This window comes from Choloepus didactylus, chromosome 2, assembly GCF_015220235.1.
Source record: "Choloepus didactylus isolate mChoDid1 chromosome 2, mChoDid1.pri, whole genome shotgun sequence".
Lineage (NCBI taxonomy): Eukaryota > Metazoa > Chordata > Mammalia > Pilosa > Megalonychidae > Choloepus > Choloepus didactylus.
The window spans coordinates 108,230,816-108,252,101 of record NC_051308.1 but is presented as its reverse complement, the minus strand read 5'-3'; the positions used below and the strand labels follow the sequence as shown (position 1 = coordinate 108,252,101).

General features: G+C 45.4%; 1 protein-coding gene across 4 annotated transcripts; it reads left to right on the top strand.

The window, feature by feature from the left end:
• Positions 1-3,949: 3,949 nt before the first annotated feature.
• On the top strand, positions 3,950-20,446 carry LOC119526514 (T-lymphocyte surface antigen Ly-9-like). 4 transcript variants are annotated; one of them, XM_037825647.1, is made up of 6 exons: positions 3,953-4,227; positions 13,008-13,367; positions 13,796-14,092; positions 15,429-15,575; positions 15,777-15,857; positions 16,121-20,446. In XM_037825647.1, the coding sequence occupies exons 1-6, from the start codon at positions 4,155-4,157 to the stop codon at positions 16,129-16,131; spliced, it is 969 nt and encodes a 322-aa protein (XP_037681575.1). In that variant the 5' UTR covers positions 3,953-4,154; the 3' UTR covers positions 16,132-20,446. The 4 variants fall into 4 exon arrangements, with proteins under 4 accessions (XP_037681577.1, XP_037681575.1, XP_037681576.1 ...); XM_037825646.1 differs by having other exon boundaries at positions 3,973-4,227; positions 15,777-15,868; XM_037825649.1 differs by lacking the exon at positions 16,121-20,446 and having other exon boundaries at positions 3,950-4,227; positions 15,429-15,579; positions 15,777-15,868.
• The last annotated feature ends 840 nt before the right edge of the window (positions 20,447-21,286 follow it).

Genomic DNA, 21,286 nt, shown 5'->3' with positions numbered 1-21,286 from the left:
TACTTCTTTGAATATATTTAAAATAGCTGATTTAAAGTCTTTGTATAGAAAGTCCAATGTTTGGGCTTCCTCAGGGACATTTTCTATTAATTTCTTCCTGTGTAAGGATCATACATTCTTGTTTCTTTGCATGTCTAGTAATTTTTGTTGAAAACTGGACATTTTCAGTAATATAATGTGACAACTTGGAAATAGGATTCTTTCCCCTTCTCAGGGCTTATTGTTGTTGCTGTTTATTGTCATTTTTGTTGTTTGTTGGTTAAATGACTTTTTTGAACTCATCCTGTATATTTTGTATTCTTTGTGTAGCCACTGAAGACTCTGCTTGGTTAGCTTAGTAGTCAACTAATTATTGAACAGAGATTTTCTTTTGTGCCTGGAACCAATAAGTCTCCCAGTCATTGATGAGGGGATCTATTTGTGGGTCAGGAAATGACTTCAGTTGATGACTCCACCTTAATCTTCACTTCCTGCTTGTGCAAAGCCTCAAGGTCAGATGGAGGTGGGAGCTTAGGCCTTTCCAGGCCTTCTAGATTCCCAAGACTATGTTGGAGCTTTTCAAAAGCCTTATGGACATCTCATTCCACAGTCTTTCCTTTTTTTTTTTTCAGAGCAAACATTTAATTCGTTTTTAATTTTTTAAAATTCAGTTTTATTGAGATATATTCACATACCATACAATCATCCATGGTGTACAATCAGCTGTTCACAGTACCATCTTATAGTTGTGCATTCATCACCCCAATCTATTTTTGAACATTTTTCTTACACCAGAAAGAATCAGAATAAGAATAAAAAAATAAAAATAAAAAAGGGACACCAAAATTACTCCCCATCCCACCCTATTTTTCATTTAGGTTTTGAAAAGGGAGTGTGATCCACAGGATTTTCACAATCGCACTGTCACCCCTTGTAAGCTACATTATTATACAATTGTCTTGAAGAGTCAAGGCTACTGGGTTGGAGTTTGGTAGTTTCAGGTATTTACTTCTAGCTATTCCAATATATTAAAACCTAAAAAGTGTTATCTATATAGTGCATAAGAATGCCCTCCAGAGCGACCGCTTGACTCCATTTGAAATCTCTCAGCCACTGAAGCTTTATTTTGTTTCATTTCGCATTCCCCTTTTGGTCAAGAAGATATTCTCAATCCCATGATGCTGGGTCCAGACTCATCCCTAGGAGTCATATCCTGCATTGCCAGGGAGATTTACACCCCTGGGAGTCAGGTCCCACTTAGCGGGGAGGGCAGCGAGATCACCCACCAAGGTCACAGCCTTTCCTTTTAGTTCTTCGGTTAGTGTATTGTTTGCATCAATTATTATCCATGGTTTCAGACAATCATGAAGTTAAACAATTGCCTTGGACAAATGTCACCTAAGATAAAGGGCTTTTCCAGTGGCAGAGCTCCACGTTAGGTCAAATTCAGGCAGCTTTACAAGTGGAGTCTTCCAGTGAACCACCACATAGGTCAAATAATGACAATTTGTTGGGAATGAGCCTGTGGAAGAGTTCTAGCCTTGTTCTCCTCCCTCTGGTGGCTTCCAGATTGCTCGTTTTCACCATAAATGCAGCCTGTTATTTTTAAAGGCTGCAGTGGAGCTGAGAGCAGGGGATGGGACTTAGGCAAGTTAAATACCACACATCTCTCTGTTCTTATAAAGATTTAGTTGTTTTTCTTGAATAAATGCTTGGTGGGTTGTTGCAAGCCCTTGGTTAATTTCCAGGGTTCTGAAAATGCTCTCTGAAAAGTTAGCTAGTTTAGTTTTCTTGTTGCTTTTTATGGAGGAGAGAATTTTTGAAGGTCCTTACTCTGCCATTTTCTATCCTTAAAATTTTAACATACATGTTGCATTATAATTTCTTTTCTAATTAAGGGTAACATTATTCAGCACTTTGTTCAGTCCTATCTTGGATTTCTCAGAATCTACACTCTAGTTTCCCTCCTGTGGTATGTCCATGGCCGAACAGATATTCACAGTTTGTGTGCACCTTGCCACTTACTATAAGTGTGACCTTGGGCAAGTTACTTAATCACTCTTGACAGCCAGTGCCTTCATTTACAAGGCACATTTAATGCTTGAGAATTCAATTCAACATATATTCTGGGTAATTGAACTAACATATGTAAAGCCACTGGAATATAGTACATATTCAATAAATATATTCTTCATGTAACACAGCTTAGTTAGGGTTTTCTTTATTTAGGGATTCAAATAAAATAGACATGACCACATACCCCATGACCAAGAGACGTCCATAGCCTTCCTCAAAATTTCTGTGAATTCTTAGAGGCTCAGTTCCTCATAGCTGCCTCTTAGATTTCTTGTTCTTCCTGCACTCTCCCTCTCACTGAATTCCACATTTCACTCCTGTGTGGAACCCCTTGCTCTTCCTACCACTTCATTCTGTTGTCTATCTTGTCTGCCTTCCTGTAATTCTCCAAAACATTAGTGATGCCAGACAGTTGTCTATAGTAAACCCTTATCAAAGTTTCTGTGGTATGTGTTATGACTTGACACAGGATGGAATGCAAGTTGAAACTGAGGTTAGACTGAGATTGGACATTTTTAAAAAGTCCCCGATTCTCGTGCCAGCATGGAATGTGAATTGGTTGACTCTCTCCCATTGACCCTGACTCTAGCCTCTTTGCTGTTTCCCTCTCTCTAGATTTTTCCTCTCTATCCTCCCAACCCCTCGCCCCACTCAAATGGTTTCATAACCAAACAGTTCCCAAACAAGCAGTCCTCCACAAGAGGTCTAGAGATAGGGTAGAAGAGGGCATATGAGACTCATTCTCTGTGGCCCTGAGGGTGACCGTTGGATAAGCTGCCTGGATTTTGACTACATAAGAAGTGGATTCTGCAGAGGAATTTTGGGAGGGAGGGTGGACTGGACTCCAAGTGACTTGCTCACACTGGGACAGGCAGCTGTGGTGTTGAGGGATGACCCCTGACTCATCTAAGTTCAGACTCTGCCCCTTGATTAGCTGTGTGACTTTTACAGGCCAAATAACCCCTCTAAGTCTCATGTTTCACATCCATAAAGTGGGTTTAAAGCTGTGACCCAGCTGTCTTGAGGGCATGGTTGAGGGCCAGTCCTGCAGATCCAGGCTTCAGGGAGTTCCACTTGGGCAACTGAAGGGGAAGTCTTGGTGGGGAGAAGAAGGCACTGCCCAGGGGTTAGAAGGATGATGCTACTCCAGAAGGGTAATGGGATGCAGGAGTTCTCAGATGTTGTGGGGGCATCAGTTCTGAGGAGAAGAGGCCAGGGTCTGAGCTTCAGTAGGTGGTGGTGGAGTTCCAGGCGCTGAGGCTATATCCAGGCAGGAGTGGTGGTTTTCTATCCTTGGTACCTGAGGGAGCAGCAGCCTCCTGACAGATGCTTGAGTGGGAGCTCTTGGTTGTAATGCAGCTGAGAGCTTCTCTACTTCTGGGAGGTTTGGCTTTGCCTTGAGTATTTTATAATAGAGGGCATGACCAGGAGTAGTCGCAGCCAAGAAACCATATGGCTGTCAGCAAAAGGCAAATGCCAATATTTGCATTGGGCATGTGGGGAGTTAATACGTCCTACAAAGAGCTTTGTTCTTTTGCTCACAGCTTTTTACTTAGGCAATTATACTTGAAGTTTGTAAAAAATAGAAAGGAATGTTTGACTCATTATAGGGGGTAGGGACAGGAGACAGCCCCCAAACCCAGAAGAGGCACAGTTCAGCATTTCTGTGAGTGATTTCCGCAGTCTGCCTGTAGGCTGGCATTGGTCAGCTGAGCTGCCTGGGGCTGTGCTGTTAACCCCAGGAAGAGGCTAATGGGAGTTGTGTGTGTGTGTGAACAGAGGGGGGTCCGTTCAGTGTGGTGCCAGGCACAAAAAAGTGATGTTTTTTGTACATTTATCCTGTAATTATTATATTAAGTGCCTACTGTAGTGCTAGGGATTAGATGAAAAAGCTGAATTGCTTTCTCTAGACTAATGGGGCTGTGTCCTCAGGACTAGTGGTCACCAGGAGATTAAGTTTTATATTTCCAGGCTTAGCCCCGCCCTAGGGGTGGAGGGAAGCTGAGTGAAGTGCTCTGGAGCGCAGGCTTTTCCTCTTCTCTTGCTTCTTCCCTGTCTGATATACGATCTGCTGTTGAGCAAGCTGGTAGGCCGCTGCGATGGGGTCCTGCTCTGAAGATCCTCACTTCTGCGGGGCTGTCTGGCTCCTGAGATTCCTCAGCCTCCTCCTTGGTGAGTGGCCTGGGCTCCCTGGGAAGGGAAGGTAATTGGGTGGATCTGGGATGGTAGGGCCCTTCTGATCACCTTGAACAAAAAAGAGGAAATGACTACTGTAATTTAGCAAATGCAGTATGTTTGGTTAGAGCCTGGTGTGTGTGTGTTTGGCGGGGGGAGGCAAGAAAAACAAAACAGCTTTTAGTTGGTGTCAAAGTTGGGAACCGGGTGCCTAGGCAACCTGGGCTGCATGAGGGAACCCTGTGACCAGGTTGGTGAGGCTGATTCTGCCACCTTCGCTCAGAAGCCTGAAGAGCCTGGAGCTGCCTGGGGAGAGGGATTGAGACAGACAAAGAGGCCAGCTCCTGGAGACAGAGGGTCTGGGTATCCCTGGGGAGGGACCTGACATAGAACCCTGCTGTCCCAGCTAGACGAAGCTCCTTGGTCAGGACCTCTTGAGCCTCTCCAATGAAAAAGGAGAGAGACTGTGCATTATCCGGTCAGGGTTCGGGGCTCAGTTCCAAACAGATCGTCAGGAAAGAGAGGTTGCTTGGAAGTCTCAGGTTTATCTTACATTGCCTGTGAATTTTGCCTTCCCCTTTCAGTGTTAGTTTTCATAAAAAAGTATCTAAAACTGTTTAAATGAATAATTTAATGGGTAAAATGTTTGGTGCAATAAAATGCTCTAGAGGGATGCCCTTGTCATTCCTGTGGAGTGCTTCTTCCCCTACCCCCAAATGCTGCTCAGGCCTTGGAGACACCAGATGAAATTGTGTTTATTGCAGCACTGTGTTAGGGAGAAAACCAGGAAACAAGGGGGATGTGCATCAATTTGAGAATGATTGCATAAGATGGGAAGTATCTGTACTATGCAATATTAATGGAACTTTAAGAAAATGAATGTACCAGTTGAACTGGGTGGGCTTTCCATGAAGTAAATGTTGTGAGAAAAGCAAGACACCATGAAACTCCAAGTTTTAAAGGAACAATGGCTTCCAGTATTTATGGGGAAGAATATATAATAGATTGCTAACATGGGCTTACAGGAGGGGTTGAAACTGGATGGAGGGAGATGGAGAGAAAAGGGGACAGAGAAGGAAGGGAGGTGGGGAGTTAAACAAAAAACAAAAAGCAAAACAAAAAAAGGAACTGAGAGAAAAAAGACTGTTGTAAAGAAACCCATGTATTTATGAATTTATGGAAAATTATATGTCTATAGATAAAAAGAAATTAAGTAAAAGGTAATAAAGAAAATAAGAGATGAGTGGATAAACAAAATGTAGTATATACATATGATGGAACACTATGTGGTAGTAAGAAGGAACGAGGTCATGAAACATACGACAACGTGGATGAACCTTGAAGACGTAATGCTGCGTGAAATAAGCCAGGCACAAAAAGAGAGATATTGTATGTTACCATTAATGTGAACTCTGTGAAAATACGTGAAATAAATGTTTTATATTGTAGAATGTAGGAGACCTAGAGATAGACAGCAACTAGTGAAGGGAGAACAATAATCTAATAAGAACAGATAAGCTATTGAGGGTAATCTTAATGTTATAGGAATTCTCAGGAATGATTATGGTTTGTAAATTTTCTTGGGTGTGGTAGGAACATGTTGGAAGCAATGTAGTTATTTTAGGTTATTTGTTTTTCTTATTCCTTTGTTGTGCTTTGTTTGGAATGTTTTTTTTTTAAATTTTTGATAAATAAAATTAAAAAAAAATAAGAGGACCTAGTGAAGTATGAATTCTGGTGAAAGTTTTGAAAGCTTTTATTGTTATATGATATTTAAATATCCCAGATACTAAATGAACTTGCAGGAAATTCTATGAGAGCTAATGGATGACAGTTAATGGAGAGCACTTTTAAAACAGGAAGCCTTGAATTAACAATGAGCCTTGCAATAGCAGTCTGGGATTAGGCCCCTTTTAACTAAGTAACTTGCTGGCCACAGTAAAATGTAGGCTGTCTTCTCTTCTCCAATTCCATTTAACTGGAAAAATATGTTAAATACTATAGAGTTTTTGCTATAAGCTTTGGGGTTGGAAGACTCACAATTAAAAAAAGAAAGAAAGAATGAAGGAAAGTAAAGAAAGGAAGAATGAATGGAAGGAAGGAAGGAAGGAGGGAGGGAGGGATTGCCTTTGGAAGGGACATCACCCCTAATCGGCTCTGTGTGTTTTGAGGATACCTGGAGCTCCACAGTTGGATGCTTTTTCTTTGGTTTCTGGATTGTTTCCTGGTAAAGCATATCCTTGCCTTGGGGAGTGGGGAGGCTGGTGAAGGAGTGATGGTTGGAGAGTTTGGCCTCATCATTCTCAAAATCTTAAACCCTTCCCTGGACATGCATTTGGAAGATGGTATGTGAGGGAAGGTGGGAATCCTGAGGGTGGGCGCAATTCACAGTATAAATTACCAGAGAAACAGTGTAGCTGAAGTGAGACGTGGTCCTAGTCCTTCAGGACGCCCTCATCATAATACTAACATCCTTTTACTGACTGCTACCCTGTCTGCTGGCTGGGGGCAGGAGAAGAAAGGGTCTCTGCTTCTGTGCATTGTAGATGGAGATATGGAGACACAAAGAGTTTGGATTTGATACAATAATTTTTTAACTCAATCTTGTGAACATGCTGACTCTCTGCCTTTCTTCTTCTTCTTCTCCTCTTTCACCACTTCCTCCTTCTTTTTCTTCTTTTTCAGAGTTAACATCTTTTTGTAGATCTCAAAGCTCTTGCTGCCTTCCTTCTCTTTTTGGGTCTTGCTTCAACTTTCTGCCAGCTGTAGCTCACCATCCAGCAGATCCTCTGGAGCAGCTTTAGGGCCGGGACTTCCTCTTTCTTCCTCAGTTCCCTTTCCTGTGAAGTGGCAATTCCTGGTTAGCCAGAAGTCTGGGAAACCACTCAGATTACCTGCTTCCTCTTTCCCAGGGATGAGTTAACAAGCAGGACTCCAGGAACTGCTCAGATCACTGGGAGATCAGACAACAGTCCTGGGAGGGGATGACCTGATGGGAGGACAGGGAGAGGGTGGAAGGGCCGGTTGGGCAGCTTCGTGCCTGGGTGGGGAGAAAGCACTGGGCTGGGAGAGAGGAAACTAGGCTCCAGGTCTGGCTCTGCCTGGCACGACCCAGGCAAATTTACTTCCCTGGTGAGCCTGTTCCTCGGTCACATGTGGGGTGGGCCAGAGCATCTCTCGGCCCCTCCCAGCCATGACATTCTGTGGTTCCTCACTTCCACCCAGACATGGGTCTCCTGCAGCTACTTCAAGGCCTCTGCTCTGTCTCTTCCCTCCTGTTCTTTCCTATTCTGGTAGCCTGACAGGGACTAGCTGATGAGCCTGTTTAGGGCACCTTCAAAGGGAAGCCCCCCAGGTAGTCTCTGTGGCCCACCTTCCTCGGCCCTCCCAGGGAGGAAGGAAGGGGGGGAATCCCCCTCTTCAGGCCTGGCTTTTGGCATGGAGCTGTACCCTCTGTTTTCCCTGCTTCTGCTCCTGGGTCTTGGAGGCCAGTGCCATCAGGCCTCTGCTCCAGGACCTCATCTCCTGTCTCACAGTGTGTAGCAACTTGGTGAGCAGACCAGACTCAGGAAAGCATGCTGCAGCAGTGCCCTTTAGCAGCAGCTAAACTGAGGCCACCTTCATTGGAGCTTTTCAGTGCCTGTCTCCTTTGAGCTGGCCCCCAGCCGGCACTAGCCTCTTTCTCTCAGGCTCTTGGGCATCGATCCTCTTACCAATGTTGGAATAACCAGTGAAAATCCTTTAGGAGAGCGCCATGTTGGAGGCTGAAGTACTGTCTCTCAGGAAGTCCAACTGCTGCCATTTCCCCCCTGTTGGAATAAGCAGCTGTTTCTCTGACCCCCAGGTTAAATAGAGGACTTACAGCGACTGTTCCTGTTTATATATAGCTGTCTATCTATATAGTATTTAAACATTAGATTAGTAATGCATCTGATGACTGACTAAGGTGTTAAAGGATACTTTTTATAAAAAAAGGTAAAATCATGACTGGGATGAATTTAAAATGAACATGTGTCAAAGCTTTTATTTCACTCGCAAATTAATGAAGGAGTCAGTAGGATGATACAAAGGGTTCAAGGGAAAATTCAAAGAGCATAAATAGGTTATCAGGCATGCTGGAAAGAATTTACAAATACATGAAAAACTGGTCAGTATCCACTGAGCAATAATTACTTGTATTGCATCTGAAAAAATTTATTTGCATTTCTAAAGAAAAGAATAATTTGCATTATCAGCAATGCAAATTGGCCAAATTACATCATTGTAAAATAGCTCAAACAGTGAAAGGCAATGGCCTCTACAGAATTGCATAATCTGAAATGGTGCTCTGGTCAGCACGCTCAGCAATATATTTTGCTCATTTCAGAGTCTTTCACAATTTTTCCAGATAGATTGATGGGAGAGTTGCTTCTTTGGTCTTTACCAACTTTACTCCAGGGGTAAGATGAAGTGAGCAAGGTGTGGCTCATTTCTCACAACCTTGATGAGTTTTTTTTTTTTTTTTTTTTTTTTCCCTTTAATCATCATTTTATTGAGACACATCCACACACCACGCAGCCATACAAAACAAATCGTACTTTCGACTGTCCACAGCACCACCACACAGCTGTACACTCATCACCCAAATCAATCCCTGACACCTTCATCAGCACACACACAAAAATAACAAGAATAATAATTAGAGTGAAAAAGAGCAATTGAAGTAAAAAAGAACACTGGGTACCCTCGTCTGCCTGTTTCCTTCCCCTACTTTTCCACACATCCATCCACAAACCAGACAAAGCGGAGCCTGGTCCTCACGGCATTGCCAATCCCATTGTCACCCCTCATAAGCTACATTCTTACACAACCGTCTTCGAGATCCATGGGTTCTGGGCCGTAGTCCAATAGTTTCAGGTATCCACCACCAGCCACCCCAACTCCCTAGAACCTAAAAAAGGTTGTCTAAAGTGTGCGTAAGAGTGCCCACCAGAGTGACCTCTCGGCTCGTCTTGGAATCTCTCTGCCACTGAAGCTTACCTCACTTCCTTTCACATCCCCCTTTTGGTCAAGAAGATGTTCTCCATCCCATGATGCTGGGTCCACATTCCTCCCTGGGAGTCATATTCCACGCTGCCAGGGAGACCCACCTCCCTGGGTGTCTGATCCCACGTAGGGGGGAGGGTAGCGATCCCACCTTTCAAGTTGGCTTAGCCAGAGAGAGAGGGCCACAACCTTGATGAGTTTTTGATGCAGAAATGTGACTCCACAGTGTTCACTTGGGTGTAGAGTATTTGTGGGTATATAGATAAAGTCAGGATGGATATACATCATTAATAATACTTACCTTTGGGATGAGGCACAACTTTGAACTATTAAAAAAATACATTAGACTAAATATTAATTCAGGGAGTTTATTTGAGCAGATTATAATTCATGAATTGGGCAGCAGCCAAATTGCACGTGGAAAGGAGCTCCACTGAATGGGCGGAAAGGGGTAGCTTAGGGAAATGCAAGCAAGGAAATGTTGTGATTAGCTGATGGCAAAATCTCCCAACCCTAAAAAACTTCACAAAGGAAGAAGAGAAAGAAAAACAATTTTATTCTTGAATCAACATTAAACTAGAATGCAATGCATCACAGGCAATCTGCCGAAGAGATAGCAAGACAGAGAGAAAGCTCACTTTTTTATGTAGCCAAGAGAATACAACCCAATTACATATATTTTCTCAAGCTAATTTCTCATAGGACCTGAAGTAGATTTATAACTGGAAGTTTCTATTTTTCCTTTTGATTTGTGTTTACCCTTGCAGTGTACATGCCTTTCACTCATTAGCTCCACCCAAGTAATTTATCTTACTAGATATAAATTGTTGTGCTGAGACTCAAATGCATGATTTGTAGTGGCAGAAACAACTTTAAAATACCCAGCAGAAGTAGACCAGACTTGAGCCACACAGGGGAGTAGGATGCAGCCATTAAAAGAATGAGACACATTTATATGTACTGATACAGAATGACCTCCAACAAATATTGTTAAGAGAAAAAGCATGGAGCATAACAGTGCACACAAAGTGTCTGCACATAAGGTGATACAGATACACCCTTTAAAATGTATAAATTATCTCTGGAAGGACATAGAAGGAACACATAACAGTATCTGCCTCTAGGGAAAGGAACCAGCAGTGGGCGTCAGAGAAAGAGACTTAATTTTTGCTTCTATATATCCTTCTCCCTTTTTAACTATGTGAATGTATTACCTCTTCAAAATAAATACAATAAAAAAGCCACTTAGAGTTGTTGAAACTCAAGCTCTTCACCCTTTGAATGGGTATAATAGTTCCTAACTTGCCACTTCTGTTCAAGTGACAGGATCCCCAGTGTCAGCCTCTTGCTCAGCAGTGGCTGCCCCTTCACCCCCTCAGCCAGCACACAGAACAAGGACAGGCTGGTCTGGACTCATCTTCCTCAAGATATTGGTAATCCTAAGACACTCAGGAGCCCATGGATGTTTAGAAGGGGATGGAGGTTGGAGAGGGATAGTGTGGACTTCAACCTCAGGTGGATCCTGACCTGCCGAAAGGAATAGGTACTTCCTTTCAAGGACATTTCAAGGACAATATTGTTCTATGGTAGCTTCCCCTGGTCCAGAGGGAGGACAGAGGGTCTTCAGGTTCCCTGTGGCCTGTGTCTGTGCAGGGCCTACAGCGGTGGTGGGATGGGCAAGGAAGGGCCCAGGAGGAGGCACTGAGGCAGCTGAACCCACTGGTCACAGCTCTGCAGAGAGACTGACTGAGGAAGACTGATCGGCGCCCTCTCTAGGACTCTTTAGTGAAGTGCACTCTGGGTGGCAGGGACAGGGGCTGTTCACCAAATAGTCCATTGCTCCCCTTCATTTCCTAATCCCTGTCAGTTAGGCAGAGCCCTGTGACTAGTTCTGGCCAAAGAAATATGAGCAGAGATTATGTTACTCCTGGAGGAAGGCAGCGGAAACTTCCTGTGCTATCCTCTGGCTGAGGGTGCTGTGAGGGTGCTGTGGGTTCCATGTGGTGTAGCTACAAGATGCAGAAGCCTCCATCCATGCGTGACAGAAACTCTCATCCTACTACTTCTCATGGGACATGTAGTGTGGCAGTTCTAAGGCACTGCTTTTTGTAATTGCTTGTTACCTCACCATAACCTAGACTATCCTGACTAATGCACTGCCTAGAAGGAAAGGGAAAGGAAGGCAACCACCATTTTTGTATGAGTTCTCTATTGCTGTGTAATTCCAAATCTTAGTTTAGACTTAAAACAATAACATTTATAATTTCACATCTCCTGTTGGTTGGGAGTCCAGTGTGATTTAGCTGGTTCTTCTGACTCAAGGTCTCTCAAAGACCACAGTCAAGGTGTTGGCTAGGGCTGACGTCACCTCCAGGCTCAACTGGGGAAGGACCTGCTTCTAGCGTCACTCACATGATTTTTGGCAAGATTCAGCTCCTGTGTCCTGTTGGACTGAGGGCCTCCATTCCTTGCTGGCTGTTGGCTGGAGGCTGCCCTCAGTTCCTTGCTGTTCTAGTTTGCTAATGCTGCCATTATGTGAAATACCAGAAATGGATTGACTTTTATAAAGGGGGTTTGTTTGGTTACAAAGTTGCAGTCCTATAGCCATAAAAGTGTCCAAACTAAGTCACCAATAAGAGGTTATCTTCACTGGAGAAAGGCTGATGGTGTCCTTTGTTAGCTGGGAAGGCACGTGCTTGGCATCTGTTGAACCTGGGTTGTGTTCTAGCTCCTCTCTCAGCTCCTGTGCTTTCTTGGCTCTTTCTCCCAGGATATTTCTCTCTAAGTGCCTGGGGGTCTTGTCTTTGCATATCCTGGGTCAAACTCTGGGCTTGCAAAAGTCTGCTTTCAATGGCTGTCTCCAAAATGTGTCTCTCAGCTGGTCTTCTAAAATGTCACTCTCAGCTGCTCTGAGGTCCTTCTGTTTGTGAGTTCTTTCATAGGATTCCAGTGATTAACTCAAGACCCACATGAATGATCTCCATGAATAATCTAATCAAAGGTATTACCCATAGTTGAGTGTGTCACATCTCCATGGAAACATCCAATCAAGAGGTCGCACACTAATCAAAAAGATTAATCAATCTGCCCCCACGAGACTGCATTAAAGAATATGGCTTTTCCTGGGGGAAACAATATACACAAACTGGCACACTTGCCATGTGGGCTTCTCCATAGGACAGTTCCCAGCATAGCAGCTGGCTTCCTCAGCACAAGCAAGAGAGAGAGCTAAGGAGAGAGAGGGTGAAGGAGAGAGTGCAAGCAGGAAGGAAATCACAGTCCATTATAACCCAATTTGAAGTGACCCCCCCCCATCAATTTTGCTGTATTTTATTTATCAGGAGCAAGTCACTAGGTATATCCCATACTCCATGGGAGGGAGTCACAGAAGTGTGTGACTGTGAGGAGGCAGCCATCTTTGGGAGCCATTTCAGGAGGTGCCTCCTACAGTCATGCAGATAGTATGTGCCAGGAGCTGTGTTAGATGCTTGGGCCACTTTATCTAGGTTAATTCATACTGTCATGAAGCCCATGAGGAAAGTGGAGTTAGCAAGTTTAAGTAAGCTGTTCATGGTTACACTCCACTACTGCCAGAATTTGATCCCAGATTTGCTTCAAATTCATTGTACTAGGCTGCTTTCCTAGAATCAAGGGTATATGTCAGACAGATTTCATAATAGAGGTGGGTTCTGTGATACTTTCATTTGTTCTTGATGAGAAAACACTCATGTTCCTGTTTCCCAATGTCCTAGGCATCTGGAATTCTGGAGCTCTTGGTTCTGGAGCATGGGATTCTGGAGCCCACAGTTTTCTGAAGCAGATCCGAGGAGGTTCTGTCTTGTTTCTTGTGAACAAACAAGCTGAGCCGGAGGAGATCTCCTGGGGCTTTGGTCCTGAGTCAGACTATAGAGTAATGATGCGTGTCAAAAGAGGTGCACACCCTCCAACCTGGGTCAGTCTCCAGGAGAAGTACAAGCAGAGGGTCCATGTGCCCAACATGACATCCCTGAAGATTGAGAAACTGACCCTTGCAGACAGTGGGCAGTACCGGGCTCGGGGCAGCATAGCTGGAGGAAGAGAATTTAACCAGGTGTTCCACCTCACTGTGAATGGTAAGTGACACCCCACTTCACCCCAATCCCATGGCTTAGTGCCTTCCTTTACTCCTCAGAGTATCTGTCACTTATGCCCTCTTTGCAGGATTCCATCCAGACACCAGCCTTCAGACTCTATTTTCTCTTAAATTCTTAGAAATACTAAGAGGTGGGGAGGTGGGTGGCACCTAATGTGTAGCCTTTATTTTAATGTGGGAGATTTTGAAATCTTGCTCAATCTAGTAAAATCCTATAAGGTCTAACTCAGTGACTCCCTTCTTTACTGTTTAGCTTCGGACAAATTGTGTTACCTTTCTGAGCCACAGTTCTTTTATCTGTAAAATGCCCCCATCTTCCTCACCAGATAATGGATGTGAAAGTGTGATGTGTAATATGTCCCACACTTGGCAGGCATTTCTCCATTCTTTTGTCCCCTTCTATCCCAGAGCCTGTCCCCCAACCCCAGATCCTGACCAAGCCACCATCCATGACCACAAGCTGGTGCAATGTCACCCTGGAATGCACAGCCGCAGGGGCCACAGAGGACTTGAATGTGACCTGGGAGAGCAAGGACCTCCCTGGAGGGCTGAAGCTGAGAGGGACATGGGGACCTGTCACCAGCACCTCCACCCTGGCTGTGAGCCTGCCCCTGAGCCAGCCCACTGCCAGCATCACCTGTGGGGTCAGCAACTCCGTGGACCAGAAAAATGTCACCTTAGACCTGGGGAGAGTCTGTGCCCCTGGTGAGTGCTACCTGCCAGAGAGGAGGGGGCTCAGAGCTCAGAGAGCACTGAGGTCTGAGGGGTTCAGGGCTTTTCTCCCATCCCAATTATTAAGTACCACCTCCCACATGGTCACCCCATACGGAAGTCTGGGAGGCACATCCACATCATTTCTGCTTTAAGTATCTCTCATATCCGGATCCTCTAATCCATCCATTCTACCCCTTCCAACTTCTCTCCCTATCTTGCGTCTTGCCCCCACCCCATCCATCATCCATGTGTGAACAGACTGGACTTTTTGAAATGCAAACCTGATTGTGCCATTGGTCTGTGTAGTCTAGGGCAGTTTGGCCTTCAGTGAGTCCCTGCCAGATTCAGGGTTTAGATGCTCCTCTGTCTTTTTCATTTTGCACCAGGCCCTGTAAATGGTACAGCTGGCCCCACCCTCAGGCACCACCACCTTGAGCGAGCTGCCCATGATCTCTTCATACTTGGGGCCTCGGGTCCTGCTCTGGGCCTCCATTTATCACTCCTGAGCTGAGTGCTAATGATTTGTTTGCCTGTTTGTCTCTTCCATAGACTGGATCACCTGACGGCAGGGGCCAGGTCCTGTTCTTGTTTGTATCCCTATGTCAAGCACAGCTTCTGACCAAAGTTTGCTTGTACCCGGTGTTTCACCGAACGAATGAATGCACGTGTATCCCTGTGTGCAGTCTCACCCTCTGACCCAAACTTCACTTGCTGCTGGAGTGATCTGATGGTCATTAAAACCCCACCCCCTTCCACCCTGCCCACTTCCTTCCAGGAATCTCAGATGAAGTTCATTATGTAGTATGACACACAAGACTCTCTGGGAACAGACTCCAGCCTCCCTCTAACCCTTCTCGTCCATTGTGCCCCCCACCTGCAATGGGCTGCTGGCCACCCCAGGGGGCTGGTGTTTAGAAACAGCCATCTCCTGAACACGGTTCCCCTCAGTCCTGGAATGCTTCATTCACCCTGAGTATCTGAGAAACTCCTACTCCTCCCCTAAGACTCAGCTTCTATGTCACTTCCTCTGGGAGGCACTCCCTGAAGATGTGCACATGGTATAAACCTACATTACAGCTGTGAATTCTCTTGACAGTTTTTTTTTTTTTTTTTTTTTTTTGATGTGTCAGTCTTCCTTCAAGGGGTGGACCACATCTTGTTCATCTCAGTATCCCCCAACATGAAGCTGGAGCTTGGTAACCAGCCATGCGTCTCTCTTCGATAGCATCTGAACCAGGTCCCTCCAGACTTTCCCACCTGCTTTCTCTCCCAGTCTCCCCTGATATGTGAAATTGTCTCTTGCCCTAACCTTTCTTCACTCTGTAAGTGAGGAAAACAGAGTCACATGGACTGGCCACTGCTAGCCTCCTGGGAAGCATTCTCGGGGCCTTTGGGGCTGTGCTGTTGACCCTGGGAGCTGGACTGTACCTTTGGAAGACACGTGGGAAGAAGAAGAAGATGGAGCCTGGAAGAGGCAGGTTGTACTTCTCCTTCCAGGCTCAGGCACCCCCACCTCCCACCAAACCGCCAGCTCCGTTTCTTCTGAATCTTGCTGCACAGGGAGTGGGCCCTTCAGAGGGGATGGTGGGTGGGCCATGGCCTTGGAATCCATCGCAGTGGGGGAGGGATGCAGGTTTCCAAAGCACAGAAACAAGTTCTACCCTGTGTATCTCAGGTGCAGATTTGCAGGAGGGCTATGGGGATGATGGTGGTGGCGTCCACTATGCAGAGCTGAGCCAGCAGGAGTCTCTGGAGGGTAAGGACAAGGTGAGAGCCAGCACTAGACTTCCTGAACCCAGGTATCTTCCATTTCTGGCCCCACTGCCTTCTTACTTCTTACTTCTTTCTGGATAATCACAGAGAGTTAGTAGGGGAATTTACAATTGTGGCCAGCATGGTGCTGTACCCTTAAGGGAATTCATAAACAATGCATGTAAGCAGCCATTGAGTCTATATGGGTCTCTCTGGGGCCACTCTATCCCTCAGCTACTTCAGGAACCCTCTGTCTTGTTTTTCCAGAGGGTCAGTGAGCAACATCTGGAAGAAGAGGCCATCACAACTGTCTATAGTGAGGTCCGTAACCCAGGCCAGGCCATGAAGATAATTTGATTGGAGGAAACAGGAGAATCTGCCATTCCCTTGGACGTCTCCATTCAGAGCCTGATGCCCTGTAGACGTCTGCTCTTCCAGCTCTGGTCCGGCTCCAGCTGCCCATAGCCTGCATACTCTGATCCCATGATCTCAGCTCCCTCGGCACACACAGCCCTTTCCCTTCTTCTGCTCACCTCCTCTTGCTTCCAGCCCCCCACAAGCTGCCCTCTCACTAAGTATCCTTACCCTTGTTAGCTGAGCACTCTTCCTCTTTGACATGGCTCCTAAAATCCTCTTCCCCAGAAACCTCCCGAAAGAGCCCTGGATGACTGTGCATGTAGCAAATTCCCATGCCTCTTCTCTGTGACTGGTGTGTGTCTGAGAACGCGAGCCTGGGCATAGGGACTTTGTGGGGGTGTTGACCACACTGTAGAGGAGGGACTTAGAACCTGGGGGCTGGATGCTGAGTTGGGGATCGATGAAAGCAGTGCAGGTGGGTAGGGACCCTCAAAGGGGCTGGCCTGAGGCTTTCTTTGCAGACCTTGTGTAGGGCTCCCTTGGGGGTGGTGGGCAGTGTGTGTCTATGTGTTTGTTGGGGGAGAGGGTGTAAGGTGTACACTGTGCACCTGGACCACAGCCCTCTTTCCTCACCACATGTACTAACCTGGATCTAAATTTCAGCTTGTGAACCCCAAACCCACTTTCCCATGTAGTGAGAAGAGGAATTGGTAGTGTATCAGTCCTTTCCTTGTCTTCTGCTTCCCAGGGTAGACCAAAGTTGCAAGTCGACTTAGAAAACCAGCCTCTTCTCTTCCCCTGGCCTGGTATAGGGGCACTTAGTGGTGAGAATAGATGCACAGTGTCTGGAGACCAGGGGTACCTGATTCCCCTTCCCGCCCCTAATGGGTGAAGTCTATAGGAAGGTCTGATCCAGCTCTCTCCAGCCTGTTCTTCTGGGTCCCTATCCCCACTAGTGCTGGTTCAAGCACTAGGTTACCCTCCTCTTTGCTCAGATGTATCCCTCTACCTGCGTTAATTGTTCCTGTTCCCTGCTCCTTACTCCTGACGCTGCTTATTGAAATTCAACCAATCCTGCCTGAAGCCCCTTCCAAGCCACATTTTCCATGGAGCCTATCTGGATCTCATAGTTTTGCTGTTTCTGATGAAATTCCTGAATACCTTGAACATCACTTAAGGTCCTGCTACCATCTGCCCTGGGTTGGAATCATGAGCCTACTTTCTGGATTTAACCTGGGGCTCCTTCTGGAGAGTGATGGGACTGTGGGAGGCCACAGCCAAGGAGACAACACCTCTATCTATGAAGGGTCTGGGCCACCCTCCCTCCCACTCCCTTGGGGCCACAGCAGAGGGAGACCCAGAATACAGAGGCTACTGACGGTCCCTCTGGTGGCTCCACTCAGAGACAGAGAAGGATGTGATGATGTCCCACGACCCCACCTGGCCCAGAGTTCTGAGGTGGGGACTTCCCCATTTTACCTCCAATCTCCTATTGCTTGAGGACTTGCTTTAGCCTGCACCTGGGTGTGCGGGTGCTTTCAGCCTGAACCTAGGTTTGTGGGTGTTTTCTCCCTGCCTGGGGGTCCTCATCTCCTTGCAGCCCCTGCCTTCTGTCTTGGGCCCCAGTTCTTGTGTCAGAGATGGGCTGACCCTGGTGCCCTGAGCTGTTGTGGGTTGTCTGGTGGCCTAGATACCTGGGTGTCTTGGGTCTCCTCCCAGCTACCTCATTTTTGACCTCTGAAAGCAGAGGTCTGAGTGGGGTCTCTGTTAAGGGCTTGAGCATTATGAAGCAATGCTAGCAGGCTGTTGGATGACTGGACTGGTTGTATAATAGGGCCCTGCCTGTAACATCGTGTCCCTCAGTCTGAGCAGATAGTTGAGGGAGAGATGCCATCTCCTCACCCAACTTTCCAGATGACCAGTTGTGGCTGGGCATCAATGCCCAGGAGCAGGTGAGATGTGACCAGCCAGTGGTCCTTTCTGTCCCACCAAGGGCAGAAGGAAAACAAGGAAAAGAAACAGACTTTCTGAGCCTATAATGGGCCAAATTTGTCCCAGGCACTTAATAAATATTACTTGTTAAAAATTCTTATAAGAACTCCCTAGGGTAGTTATGATTAGCTCCATTTTGTAGGTGAAGAGACAGGAGCCCTCAACTAGTTGTTGGCAGAACATAGTCTTAAATCCAACACTGGATGATTCCAAAGTTCATGTCTTACTCCTTCACCACATGGTCACCAAAGACCTCGGAATCCTGGGAATATCCTCTGCTTGTTTCTCTTCTTTCACCCATGCAAAGTGCTTGATTTGCTCCCAAGGACCCTGGCCTTGCAACTCAGGTGCCCCAATCTGGATGGAGCTTACACTGGTGGCTGGCTGAAAGAGAAATTTTCCATTAAGTAGAGAATGGGAACTTGGTGGGGCAAGAGATGTGGAATGATGTACTCAGCACTCTGGTACAGATGAGACATCAGAGAGGAGATGACTCTTCTCCCTCTTGGGTCTGTTTCCAGGTTTCTTCCTTCTCCAGGCAAGGTGTGTCCTGAATGTCAGCACCCTCACCCTCAAACCCCTATTCATTATTATTCATAATATCATTCAATTGGTTTTACGTGAACCTTTTATGTAGATCTTAAACAATTCTGTTAGGCAGAAATCCTCATTTTACAGATGAAGAAACTAAAATTCAGAGATGTTAAGTACCTAATGCAAGTTCTTTTGAGTAGAATGTGTGGGAGGCATGATTTGGGCCCACATCTGTCTACTCCCTATTGCAAAGCATTATGGGGTTCACAGAAGAAGATAATTTCACTAATCTTGACACATCTCCCTCCTCTCAGACACCCAAACCAGTCACCGTGTTGCATTGGGTTTTCCTTCATAAAATTCCTTGTATTCCACCCTCTTTTTATTCCTATCCCTCACCCTAAACCATGTACCACCTTCCTCTCAGTCCCCTATTACCCCCTGAAACTCCCTTTTATCTAGCCCTCATTTTATCATTCATGCCTGGACTATTTCATCATTCATCAACCTTTCCTGTCTTACTTGTTTTCCCACAAACCATTCTGAGGCAATTTCTGAATTCCAAAGGCACTAAGTCCAGGCTCTATCACTCTATGTAAGCCAGGCCAATCAGTCATTAGCTGGGAATTTGGAAACTGAGAGTAATGGCCAAATCCCTTTGGATGCCTGGACCTTAAGATATAAAACCGAATATGTTGGTGGCCACACTTCTTACCACATACACCTGAGGAGCAGGGCAGCTGGTCTGCAGAGGGAAATAATGAGATCGACTCACCGAGATGAGAAGGGAAGAGAATATCTGAAGGGCACTTGAGTTCCTGGTTGCAGATATACCTGCGGGCCAGCCACATTCCCTTAGATAATGCAACATGGCTGGAAAAGTAATGTCACACTGACTTCAAACTCATGACCTCATTTGGGCCCTGGGCTCCGAACTGCAATCTGGACAAGCATCTGTAGTCCACTCCCTCTTATGCTTTCCTAGATGACCATGTCTTATCTTCTCATCTCTCCTTGAACCCCAATGCCCCTTCCCTGCACTCATTCTCAGCGGATTACTTTGCCTCTTATTACACTAAGCATATAGAAGCAATCAGAGAAGTCCCACAAGGTCCCTCACCACACCTCCACTGCTCCCTGCATCTGAAGCCATACATTCTGCCCTTGTCCATGTGACCATAACCAGTTTTTGCTCCTATTATCTGGTGTTCCTCTCGAGAACCAGATTCTATCCCCACTTGCCTACTCAGTGATATCACACCACAAGTTCTTCCTTGCGTTATTTAAAACAAACACCGAACCTCTACTGGATTATCTTTATCAGCATATCAGCATGCTGTAATTTCTCTCATTCAGAAAGTCCTAGGGACTCACCAATTTTTTTCTGCTCTGCTTTATAGAAAAATTATTGGAATTATCTGCATTTTCTGTTTCCAATCCCCCTTTCCCCTTTTCTTTTAAAATATAACTCAGATCCCACATAAGTCACCATTTTAAAGCCTACAATTCAGTGGTTTTTAGTATATTAACAAACTTGTGCAATCATTACCACTACCTATTTCTAGAACATTTTCATCATCTCAAAAGTAATCCCCTACCCATTAGCAGCCTCTTCCCATTACCCCTTCTCCCCAGTCCTTGGCACACCCTAAACTTTCTGTCTCCTTGGAGTTGCCTCTTGTTATTTCATATACATGGATCCATGCAATATGTGGCCTTTGTGTCTGTTTTCCTTTTTTTTTCACTTAGCATGATATTTTAAAGGTTCGTCCATATTGTAGCATGTATCATTTCTTCATTCTTTTTTTGTGGCAGAATACTATTCCATTGTATGGATATAACACTTATCAAAAATCCATTCATCAGTTAATGGACATTTGGTTTGTTTATACTTTTTGGCTATTATGAATAATGCTGCTATGAACATTTGTGCATATGTTTTCGTGTTAAATTGTATTTTGATTTCTCTTCAGTACCTACCCAGGAGTAAAATTATCAGGTCATATGGTAACTCTGTGTTTAAGCTTTTGAGGAGCTGCCAAAGTTTTCCACAGTGGCTGCACCATTTTACATTCCTACCAGCAGTCTATGAAGGGCCAATTTCTTCATATTCTCACCAACATTTGTTATTATTCTTTAAAAAAATGTATAGCAATGCTAGCCTGTGTGAAATAGCATCTCGTAGTTTTGCTTTGCATTTCCCTAGTGACTAATGATGTTGGACATCATTTCATATGTGTATTTTGTATTTGCATATCTTTGGAGAAAACCCTTTCTTTTTTGAATCTTCTCTAGTCACTCATTACCCCCACTACTCCATTGGAACTGCTCTTGCCAAGGTAATTAGGGACCTGTATCTTGCTAAATCCAATGGTCAAGTATCAGTCCTCGTCTCCCTTGATGTCTCAGCAGCAGTTCACCTATTGGTCATTCCTTTCTTGAAACAGTCTTTACCTCACATTCCCTTTTACCCTCCTCAGTGGCTGCCCCTTAGTTTCCTTTACTGTTTTTTTCCCCATCTTTCCAGCCTGTAAACTCTGGAATATTCCA